This window comes from Nerophis ophidion, linkage group LG09 (genome assembly GCF_033978795.1).
Source record: "Nerophis ophidion isolate RoL-2023_Sa linkage group LG09, RoL_Noph_v1.0, whole genome shotgun sequence".
NCBI classification, from domain to species: Eukaryota; Metazoa; Chordata; class Actinopteri; order Syngnathiformes; family Syngnathidae; genus Nerophis; species Nerophis ophidion.
The window spans coordinates 8,943,501-8,955,839 of NC_084619.1; the positions used below are offsets into that span (position 1 = coordinate 8,943,501).

Below are 12,339 nucleotides of genomic sequence, written 5' to 3' on the forward strand. Positions count from 1 at the left end.
CCACCTCATCTGGCTCCTCTCGATGTGAAGGAGCAGCGGCTTTACTTTGAGTTCCTCCCGGATGGCAGAGCTTCTCACCCTATCTCTAAGGGAGAGCCCCAAACTCATTTCGGCCGCTTGTACCCGTGATCTTATCCTTTCGGTCATGACCCAAAGCTCATGACCATAGGTGAGGATGGGAACGTAGATCGACCGGTAAATTGAGAGCTTTGCCTTCCGGCTCAGCTCCTTCTTCACCACAACGGATCGGTACAACGTCCGCATTACTGAAGACGCCGCACCGATCCGCCTGTCGATCTCACGATCCACTCTTCCCCCACTCGTGAACAAGACTCCTAGGTACTTGAACTCCTCCACTTGGGGCAGGGTCTCCTCCCCAACCCGGAGATGGCACTCCACCCTTTTCCGGGAGAGAACCAGTCTAAACAATGTTTAATTTGAACAGATGATTACATTTCGGAGTGATAGCTATCTAAGTCTGGATTTGGAGGTGCATTCCATTTTCCGAGCTAAAGGGTGAAGACAAAGGCAAAAGACTTTGAAAAGACTTAGGACTCACTCATGTGTTAATAATGGATGGAGATTGGACGGAGCACCACTGATGGAGATGGTTTGGCAAGCTTACTTCTATTCAGTCAAGCGGCGATGAATTCCTCACAGGCTGTAGATGGATGGATGTAAATGGCCGCGTCTCATGAATGTCTTTTCTGCAAAGATGTCCTATTCAGCAGCAATTCTGAGAGAGGGCATCACATTAGGGGGAACCTATCATGGCCTGTATTGACATAATGACCTTCAGTGACAAATTAGAACAGAGCCCAAAGAATATTTCCTGTTTCTTTTACGTGAATAGACCTTTACAGGGCACATCAAAAAGTTTGCTCAAAACTGGCTGAACTTTGTGTACATAATTCTCGACGAAAATTTACCCCAAAAGTTTGCGCTGCATGTCACAAACTGGATATTGTCTGCTTATTATCAATCAATCAATCAATCAATGTTTACTTATATAGCCCTAAATCACTAGTGTCTCAAAGGGCTGCACAAACCACTACGACATCCTCGGTAGGCCCACATAAGGCCAAGGAAAACTCACACCCAGTGGGACATCGGTGACAATAATGACTATGAGAACCTTGGAGAGGAGGAAAGCAATGGATGTCGAGCGGGTCTAACATGATACTGTGAAAGTTCAATCCATAATGGATCCAACACAGTCGCGAGAGTCCAGTCCAAAGCGGATCCAACACAGTAGCGAGAGTCCCGTTCACAGCGGAGCCAGCAGGAAACCATCCCAAGCGGAGGCGGATCAGCAGTGCAGAGATGTCCCCAGCCGATACACAGGCGAGCAGTACAGTTAGTGGTGTAACGGTACGTGTATTCGTATTGGACCGTGTCGGTACGGGGGTTTCGGTCCGGTTCGGAGGTGTACCGAACGAGTTTCCACACGGACATATTAAGTAGCCTACCGCACGTTGTGTAAACAATGCACGCCGAGGCACAGCACATGGCATGCTAGTAGCGACAGGGCTATGATAGACTGAACATACCTCCTCTTTTTACCAAATATGTCCTCTTTTGAGGGGCTGTCCGGGTGGAGTTTTTTTAAATGCCTCAAATGTCCGGCAGTTTAAATTAGGGTTGTGTGTATTTTCAATGTACGTTCAGGGTTACAAAGGGGTTAAAAACAAAACAAATTGTGCACGCGGCAGCATTCGTGAGGGAGGGGAAGAGACAGAGAGAGCAAGAGAGTTATGATAAACGCGCATGCGTCGCCAGGCTCTGCTTTTTACCCATAGAATTATTAGATTTGATTTTTTATTATCTATAGCAGGCGTGTCAAAAGTCTGCCCCGGAGGCCATTTGCGGCCCACAGCACATTCTAAAGATACTATGAAAATAAACAAAAATATAATAAAAGTGAAATAAAAAAGTTTAAAAGTTAAATGTAATTTATAAAAAAATAACAATGTTGACTAATAAAACAGAGCTGTTTTTTTTTTCTTTCAAACTGTCATTGCTCAAAACATAATATTGATTCAAAATCAATGTTATTGTGAATTATTGACCTATCCAAGGTTCCGATTACTTCACATCAAATATTCCACTAAGAAAAATATCTTTGGTGGAAGATTTTGCAAATTTGGTAAATACATTTTAAAAAAATTATATTTTGTTGTTTTCTTACTGTACCGAAAATTAACCGAACTTTGACCTCTAAACCGAGGTGAGTACCGAACCGAAATTTTTGTGTACCGTTACACCCCTAGTGCGTACACATGAAAAACATAACAAACACATTAACATAACAATGAACATAGTCGTACTTTTTAGATGTCAGGGCCCTATGCAATATGTACACATATTCTTAATATAGTATACATTGTAACTGACCTTTATTTGACTATGTCTGTCTTTTTGTCGGTGGCTAAAAAACGCGGTGCTGCTGACCGCCGTCTAACGTTGCGTAGCTGTGTGTGATACATTCACCAACGTAACGTTATGTGTAGGTACCTCATGTAACCCTGCTTAAAAAAAAATCACTTGACAAAAAGTATGAATAAAGTAGTGAACTGCAGTGGACGCAACAGATTGTCGTGTTTGCAATGACGTTATAACCATAGACATCTTATAAGTAGCCGCAACATTGGCTGCTATTACACAAGCAATTTGGCCACCATCTTGAAGAGGTGACGAGGTGCCGGCGAGCAGCCTAAACTGACAGTTGAGAGGTAGAAAACAAAGATGTCGGGGCTGGTGTTCAGCGTTTTCCTGCTCAAATGAGCGGACTGTTGAAAATAGGAATCTGGGATTACTTTTCATAAGTAAGACACTTACTGCTTATCATTTTGCGGATTGTAGTACTACAGGATCCTATGCGTTGGTGACTTTTTTATTGAATACGAGGGCAAAATCAGCCACATCAAGGCAAACAAAAAGTGCATTGTTAAAAGAAGTGAGAAAAAACGTTTACTTCAAGAAGGAACTCCTAGCAAATGTAATGGAGGCCAGTTGGTGTGGCTGTGCCATTGGATTGTTAGTAAAACCTCACTCTCTGGCTGTCTCCCATCGAAAATGTGTGGCGCATTATGAAACGTAAAATACGTCAGCGGAGACTCCGGACTGTTGAACGACTGAAGCTCTACATAAAACAAGAATGGGAAAGAATTCCACTTTCAAAGCTTCAACAATTAGTTTCCTCAGTTCCCAAACATTTATTGAGTGTTGTTAAAAGAAAAGGTGATGTAACACAGTGGCGAACATGCCCTTTCCCAACTACTTTGACACGTGTTACAGCCATGAAATTCTAAAAGTTTATGAGTTTGAACATCAAATATCTTGTTTTTGTAGTGCATTCAACTGAATATGGGTTGAAAAGGATTTGCAAATCATTGTACTCCGTTTATATTTACATCCAACACAATTTCCCAACTTATATGGAGACAGGGTTTGTAATAACCTCTCCAAGCAGGAGAGACGGCAGATCAACTGGTCTAAAGGGGGTGGGGGGTGGGGGGTTTTATTTAAAGTCTAGCGCAGGGGTCGGGAACCTTTTTGGTCGAGAGAGCCATGAAAGCCCAACATTTTAAAATGTATTTTTCGGAGAGCCATATAATATTTTTTAACACTGAATACAACTAAATGCGTGCATTTTTAAGTAAGACCAACATTTTTAGACTATAATAAGTCTCAGAATAACATTGTTATTCTGAAGCTAACCATCCAGCCATCCATTTTCTACCGATTGTCCCGTTCAATAATAAGCAAAATGCTTCTTAGCATTAATGCGACTTCTTGAACAGGTGGGGTAGAAAACGGATGGATGGATTACATACAATGCATGAGAAAGTTTTATTTTTAACTCTATGATTACCAGCGGTATTGTGGTGAAGAAGGAGCTGAGCCGGAAGGCAAAGCTCTCAATTTACCGGTCGATCTACGTTCCCATCCTCACCTATGGTCATGGGCTTTGGGTCATGACTGAAAGGATAAGATCACGGGTACAAGCGGCCGAAATGAGTTTGGGGCTCTCCCTTAGAGATAGGGTGAGAAGCTCTGCCATCCGGGAGGAACTCAAAGTAAAGCCGCTGCTCCTTCACATCGAGAGGAGCCAGATGAGGTGGTTCGGGCATCTGGTCAGGATGCCACCCGGACGCCTCCCTAGGGAGGTGTTTAGGGCACGTCCAACCGGTAGGAGGCCACGGGGAAGACCCAGGACACGTTGGGAAGACTATGACTCCCGGCTGGACTGGGAACGCCTCGGGATCCCCCGGGAAGAGCTAGACGAAGTGGCTCGGAAAAGGGAAGTCTGGGCTTCCCTACTTAGGCTGTTGCCCCCGCGACCCGACCTCGGATAAGAGGAAGAAGATGGAATTATTCGTGACTTATTGTGTTAAGCAATGTCAGCTAAGATTCATCCGAGAGCCAGATGTGGTCATCAAAAGAGCCACATCTGGCTCGAGAGCCATAGGTTCCCTACCCCTGGTCTAGCGTATACAAACGAGTTTTAATATTTAATTTTACACTTAATGTTGGTCATAATTGTGGTACTTTGAAAGCCGATGGTGTTTTCTGAAGTGGTACTAGGTGGAAAAACGATTGAGAACCACTGCTATAAACCTTAAAGATGACTCGTCTATGTCTGGAAAAAAATGTAATACAGTAGTTTAACGTCATCAAACATCTTCAGACCTCCCAAAATCCTTCTCCAAAGACTCTGCTCACAGTTTCTAATAACATGTTTCCCCTGGCTCCCTTGTTGGCAGTTACAATGGTCCGAACCTGGTGCTGAAGTACGACAAGCAGAGACGGAGACTCATCAACATCGCCGTGGACAACCGAAGCTCCCCATTCTACGCCCTGAGAGATCGCCAAGGCAACGCCATTGGGGTGACAGCGTGTGACATTGACGGCGACGGTCGGGAGGAGATTTATGTACTCAACACCAATAACGCCTTTTCTGGTAAGCGTTTGTTTATCAAACGGCGCGGTGTCATCGATGTGTCCTTGTCTTCTTTTGTGACTCTTAACCAATGTCCGCGCATCAGGGCGGGCGACGTATTCCGACAAACTCTTCAAGTTTCGGAACGGACGCTTCGAGGATCTGCTGAACGATGAGATTAACGAACACAGAGATGTGGCCAACCGCATGGCTGGACGATCAGTGGCCTGTGTGGACAGAAAGGTAGTGCACTACATTGGAATCTCCAAAGTCAACATTTTTTTTTCATCATCATCATCATCTTCCGCTTATCCGAGGTCGGGTCGCGGGGGCAACAGCCTAAGCAGGGAAACCCAGACTTCCCTCTCCCCAGCCACTTCGTCTAGCTCTTCCCGGGGGATCCCGAGGCGTTCCCAGGCCAGCCGGGAGACATAGTCTTCCCAACGTGTCCTGGGTCTTCCCCGTGGCCTCCTACCGGTTGGACGTGCCCTAAACACCTCCCTAGGGAGGCGTTCGGGTGGCATCCTGACCAGATGCCCGAACCACCTCATCTGGCTCCTCTCGATGTGAAGGAGCAGCGGCTTTACTTTGAGTTCCTCCCGGATGGCAGAGCTTCTCACCCTATCTCTAAGGGAGAGCCCCAAACTCATTTCGGCCGCTTGTACCCGTGATCTTATCCTTTCGGTCATGACCCAAAGCTCATGACCATAGGTGAGGATGGGAACGTAGATCGACCGGTAAATTGAGAGCTTTGCCTTCCGGCTCAGCTCCTTCTTCACCACAACGGATCGGTACAACGTCCGCATTACTGAAGACGCCGCACCGATCCGCCTGTCGATCTCACGATCCACTCTTCCCCCACTCGTGAACAAGACTCCTAGGTACTTGAACTCCTCCACTTGGGGCAGGGTCTCCTCCCCAGCCCGGAGATGGCATTCCACCCTTTTCCGGGCGAGAACCATGGACTCGGACTTGGAGGTGCTGATTCTCATTCCGGTCGCTTCACACTCGGCTGCGAACCGATCCATTTTTTTTTTCTTCTAAAAATATGCTTCAACGGTCAAACATAACTTGCTATTCAAATTCCAGTGCACCATGTAAGATTTCAACTAAATTCCTGTTTATTGAGGTTTTTTTGGGTTGTGTGGTACAAGTGAAGGCAAAACAAACATCCATCCATCCATTTTCTACCGCTTATTCCCTTTGGGGTGGCGGGGGGAGCTGGAGCCTATCTCAGCTACAATCGGGCGGAAGGCGGGGTACACCATGGACAAGTCGCCACCTCATCGCAGGGCCAACACAGATAGACAAACAACATTCACACTCATGGGGAGAACATGCAAACTCCAGACAGAAAGATCCCGAGCCCTGGATTGAACTCAGGACTACTCAGGACCTGTGTATTGTGTGGCAGACGCACTAACCCCTCTGCCACCGTGCTGCCCCAAAGCAAACATGTGTGCTGATAACCATAGAACTGTAAAAGAAATTGGGTACATGGAATGCCTAAGACAACATTCACACTCACATTCACACATTAGGGCCAAAGACTTGTCCAGGGTGTACCCTGCCTTCCGCCCGATTGTAGCTGAGATAGGCGCCAGCGCCCCCCGCGACCCCGAAAGGGAATAAGCGGTAGAAAATGGATGGAATGCCTAAGAGTTTCATGGTATGCAGTGTTGGCGCTAGGAATTTTCAAAATAAGCAATGCGATTGTTACCCCATCCATCCATCCATTTTCTACCGCTTATTCCCTTGTTACCCCAGCCAGCTATAAACCATAAATGTCTTGTTGTATTAGCTAAATCATAGTTGTCAAAGTCGAGGCCCGCGGGCCAGATAAGGCCTGCAAATGAATTATCTATGGCTCCCGGGATGATATACAGACTTGGACTTAGACTTCCTTTTATTGTCATTTGAATTTGAACTTTACCGTACAGATAAGAACACAATTTTGTTGAATTAGCTCATGGTACTGCGGGATAAAAGGGCAATAAGGTGCAGCTATAAATAAATAGATTACTGTACGGATAAAAATATTGTACTTGTGGATTTGCATCCACGTTTATGGATGTATGTTATATTGTCTTTATATTCCAGCGAGTTGATCCATTTATGGGGGGGAATTGAAGAGGATTATTTTCATGCGTTCAAGAGTCTTACGGCCTGAGAGAAGAAGCTCTTACAGAACCTGGAGGTCTGCTACGGAGGCTGCGGAACCTCTTTTTAGAGTCCAGCAGTTATAACAGTCCTTGGTGGGGCTGGGAGGAGTCTCTGCAGATTTTCTGAGCCCTGGTCAGGCAGCGGCTTTTTGCGATCTCCCGGATAAGAGGAAGAGGAGTCCTGATGATCTTTTCTGCCGTCCTCACCATTCTCTGCACAGACTTCCAGTCTGAGGTACAGAAGGCTCCAGTCCAGACAGAGGCTCTCTATAGTGCCTCTGTAGAATATTTGATTAGTAGTAGAATCAGCCCCGCAGGCCACAGCCGCCTGCTGCTGTTTTGCACGCACCAATACTCCATCAGTGTTGGCACTAGGAATTTTCAATATGGGGTCCCGGGGACCCCATCAAGTCATAAAAATGGGGTGCCACGGTAAAATTTTGGGGTCCCACTTTTTTGTAACCGTTTTGAAAACAAATGATAAATGTATGCATTATCCCGTCGTATCTCACATTTTATATTGTGTTTTGGAAAAAAGTTGTCATAAACGTTACTTATTTCTTTAAAAAAAATAATACAAAAGAAAACACATTTATGCACATGTAAATTTATCCGGTTAGAAACATTAATTCGACTTGTCCAGGGTGTACCCCGCCTTCCGCCCGATTGTAGCTGAGATAGGCGCCAGCGCCCCCCGCGACCCCGAAAGGGAATAAGCGGTAGAAAATAGATGGATGGATGAAACATTAATTCACTTTCTTGTTTCCTCTATAGATCTAAACCTTACCACAAGTCATAAAAATGGGGTCTTACAGTAAAATTTTGGGGTCACACTTTTTTGTAACCGTTTTGAAAACAAAATAAATAATGATGATGCATACAAAATAAATGTACGCATCATTCTATTATATCTCAAATTGTACATCGTGTTTTGGAAAAAAAGTTGTCATAAACGTTACTTAATTCATTTAAAAAATACAAAAAAAAAAACAATCAATCAATGTTTACTTATATAGTTCTAAATCACTAGTGTCTCAAAGGGCTGCACAAACCACTACGACATCCTCGGTAGGCCCACATAAGGGCAAGGAAAACTCACACCCAGTGGGACGTCGGTGACAATGATGACTATGAGAACCTTGGAGAGGACGAAAGCAATGGATGTCGAGCGGGTCTAACATGATACTGTGAAAGTTCAATCCAGAATGGATCCAACACAGTCGCGAGAGTCCAGTCCAAAGCGGATCCAACACAGCAGCGAGAGTCCCGTTCACAGCGGAGCCAGCAGGAAACCATCCCAAGCGTAGGCGGACCAGCAGCGCAGAGATGTCCCCAGCCGATACACAGGCGAGCAGTACATGGCCACCGGATCGGACCGGACCCCCTCCACAAGGGAGAGTGGGACATAGAAGAAAAAGAAAAGAAACGGCAGATCAACTGGTCTAAAAAGGGAGTCTATTTGAAGGCTAGAGTATACAAATGAGTTTTAAGGTGAGACTTAAATGCTTCCACTGAGGTGGCATCTCGAACTGTTACCAGGAGGGCATTCCAGAGTACTGGAGCCCGAACGGAAAACGCTCTATAGCCCGCAGACTTTTTTGGGGCTTTGGGAATCACTAATAAGCCGGAGTCCTTTGAACGCAGATTTCTTGCCGGGACATATGGTACAATACAATCGGCAAGATAGGATGGAGCTAGACCGTGTAGTATTTTATAGGTAAGTAGTAAAACCTTAAAGTCACATCTTAAGTGCACAGGAAGCCAGTGCAGGTGAGCCAGTACAGGCGTAATGTGATCAAACTTTCTTGTTCTTGTCAAAAGTCTAGCAGCCGCATTTTGTACCAACTGTAATCTAATAATGCTAGACACGGGGAGACCCGAAAATAATACTAAAAATAAAATATAAAATAAAAAAATAATTATCCTGGTGCCCATCAGCAGATATTCGCGAAAATGGTCGCTAATTCATATAAAAGTCGCGGGCCGCACTAATATTAAAATTGTCTCATCTTTATGCTGTGTTATTTCATTTTAAATTTCAAAAGAGTTTTTTTGGCTCCCATCGTCTTCTTTATTTTGTGAAACGGTCCAAATGGCTCTTTGAGTGGAGTCACACATTAAAAGCGTTACTAAAACGGCCTTCTTTCATCTCCGTAATATCGCTAAAATTCGCTCCATTTTGTCCACTAAAGACGCCGAGATCATTATCCATGCGTTTGTTACGTCTCGCCTCGACTACTGTAACGTATTATTTTCGGGTCCCCCCATGTCTAGCATTAAAAGATTACAGTTGGTACAAAATGCGGCTGCTAGACTTTTGACAAGAACAAGAAAGTTTGATCACATTACGCCTGTACTGGCTCACCAGCACTGGCTTCCTGTGCACTTAAGATGTGACTTTAAGGTTTTACTACTAACGTATAAAATACTACACGGTCTAGCTCCAGCCTATCTTGCCGATTGTATTGTACCATATGTCCCGGCAAGAAATCTGCGTTCAAAGGACTCCGGCTTATTAGTGATTCCCAAAGCCCAAAAAAAGTCTGCGGGCTATAGAGCGTTTTCCGTTCGGGCTCCAGTACTCTGGAATGCCCTCCCGGTAACAGTTCGAGATGCTACCTCAGTAGAAGCATTTAAGTCTCACCTTAAAACTCATCTGTATACTCTAGCCTTTAAATAGACCTCCTTTTTAGACCAGTTGATCTGCCGCTTCTTTTCTTTCTCCTATGTCCCCCCCTCCCTTGTGGAGGGGGTCCGGTCCGATGACCATGGATGAAGTACTGACTGTCCAGAGTCGAGACCCAGGATGGACCGCTCGTCGGGACCCAGGATGGACCGCTCGCCTGTATCGGTTGGGGACATCTCTACGCTGCTGATCCGCTTGAGATGGTTTCCTGTGGACGGGACTCTCGCTGCTGTGTTGGAGCCACAATGGATTGAACTTTCACAGTATCATGTTAGACCCGCTCGACATCCATTGCTTTCGGTCCCCTAGAGGGGGGGGGGGGTTGCCCACATCTGAGGTCCTCTCCAAGGTTTCTCATTGTCAGCATTGTCACTGGCGTCCCACTGGATGTGAATTCTCCCTGCCCACTGGGTGTGAGTTTTCCTTGCCCTTTTGTGGGTTCTTCCGAGGATGTTGTAGTCGTAATGATTTGTGCAGTCCTTTGAGACATTTGTGATTTGGGGCTATATAAATAAACATTGATTGATGATTGATTGATAAAGGTGGCCGACCCCTGCTTCAGGAGAATGTTCATAGTTACGGAACTGATTGTGTTCAACTTTGGAGGGTTTGTCTCCTGTGTGCATGCATGGTTGCGTCCGTTTGTTTACCAGTGATAATTCATGGCCTGCTGGTGCCGCCCTCCCCGCCATGTGCTATGACACTTCATTCGGGGGAACTGCAAGGCCATTTTGTCTCCACTGTCCATCGCCAAGCAGTGTAATTACAGAGGCCCGGGAGGCTCGTTTGTTTTATAGAACATCGTACGAGGCGATGAGTGATGACTGCTCTCTGCCTGGTATCATTTTCTTTATTTCTTCCTTTCGCTCCCTTTTTCATTCCTTTTTTCCGCCTCTTTTACTTTCTCTGACGGCCTCTTTCTTTGTTTCTTATCGCACGCCGACTTCCAATCCAGGGATAAAGAAGCTAATAGTGGAGAGAGAGGACAGTTGGGTTCACAGTTGTTTTTTTTTCGTCCTCCTTTCCCTTCCTCAAACCGCCGTCCCATCTCGCCGAGCACTGATGGGTTGCGCGGCTGCCGCCCCGATTGGAAAGATATTCACTTTTAATGGCACAATACTTTTAGGGCGAGCCAAAAAGAGGTGGCGTGTGTTCTTCCGTGGCAATTTCAGCAGGATGACAAAAGGGCCGTGCTTTTATTAAATGGCATTCAAGCAGGCAACAAAAGAGAGGCTAATGTTGGCTAGTGGCTGACTGGTGCATCCATCCATCCATCCATTATCTACCGCTTATTCCCTTATGGGGTCACGGGGGGCGCTGGCGCCTATCTCAGCTACAATCGGGCGGAAGGCGGGGTACACCCTGGACAAGTCGCCACCTCATGGCAGGGCCAACACAGATAGACAGACAACATTCACACTCACATTCAAACACTAGGGACCATTTAGTGTTGCCAACAAGTTAAATATCCATCCATTTTCTACCGCTTATTCCTTTTGGGGTCGCGGGGGGCGCTGGCGCCTATCTCAGCTACAATCGGGCGGAAGGCGGGGTACACCCTGGACAAGTCGCCACCTCATCGCAGTGACTGGTGCATAAGGGTGCCAATTTATGAATTCTTTAATCAACCTGAAGGAACAATTAGATAATAAACAGTGTGTCCACATTAAGCTGGACTACTTCGTTATTGTAAAATGTTGCATACTTTTAATGATATTTTGTAATGAAAAACAGAACTGCTGTACAAAGAACTATAAAGCCTTAAAGCAGGGGTTGTCAAACATACATACAGGTTTTATTCGGCCTGCGTGATGAGATTGCCAAGTTTAAAAATGTTCTGCTTTGTAAAAAAAAAAAATTAAACGAAAGAAACTGCTGTTCTAAATGTGTCCACTGGATGTCACAATAGCAATTCTGTTAGGCAAGCATACAGTTTATGCCGGGGCCAAGCAGGAGGTACATAGTAAGGGGTGACTGTGGCTCCTCCTCCTCGACCCACATCAAACATAAAACCGGCCGTTTTATGTATTCTGCTTCGATTACTCCCGCAAAATCTCTCGGGAAAAGTGAACTTAACCCTTTTGAATAGTTTTTACATCCGTTTCTTACGGTTTGTTGAGTTAGCGCCGGATGGATACGTGGACGTGACAAAGGAGGTAGTTGATCCCTCGAAGAGTTTACATGTTGTGTATTTTGTTTAATCCCAGAGAGACTGTAATGTAAATTTAATCCTGGCTTTGTATATGCACTGAGACCAATTCTAAGTTCATTGTGGTTTTGAATCTCCACCAAAATCCTTAGAATTTTAAACAAATTTGAAGAGTTTCGTCCAGAGGATTATTGTCATTTTTGACTAAGGGGATTGGTGTGTACAATAATTTATTATATATATATATATATATACTAACAAATAAGCTAACCTAAGGAAATGGAGTGTGTCAAAACCCAAGAGTGTGTGCGTGTGTGTGTGAGGCTATGTGTGTAGTTAGCTAAAGTGTGTGTTACCAACTGTTGATGAGAGCGAAGGAACAAGGCAGTCCATGGGACAG

The 12,339-nt window shown here is 45.2% G+C and overlaps 1 protein-coding gene across 1 annotated transcript in view; it reads left to right on the top strand.

Moving 5' to 3' along the window:
• crtac1b (cartilage acidic protein 1b) overlaps positions 1-12,339 on the top strand; it is a 143,438-nt gene that overhangs the window by 29,979 nt on the left and 101,120 nt on the right. The window contains exons 3-4 of the mRNA XM_061909917.1: positions 4,767-4,963; positions 5,049-5,185. Coding sequence (XP_061765901.1) covers positions 4,767-4,963; positions 5,049-5,185 — 334 coding nt within the window. The remainder of the gene's footprint in view (positions 1-4,766; positions 4,964-5,048; positions 5,186-12,339) is intronic.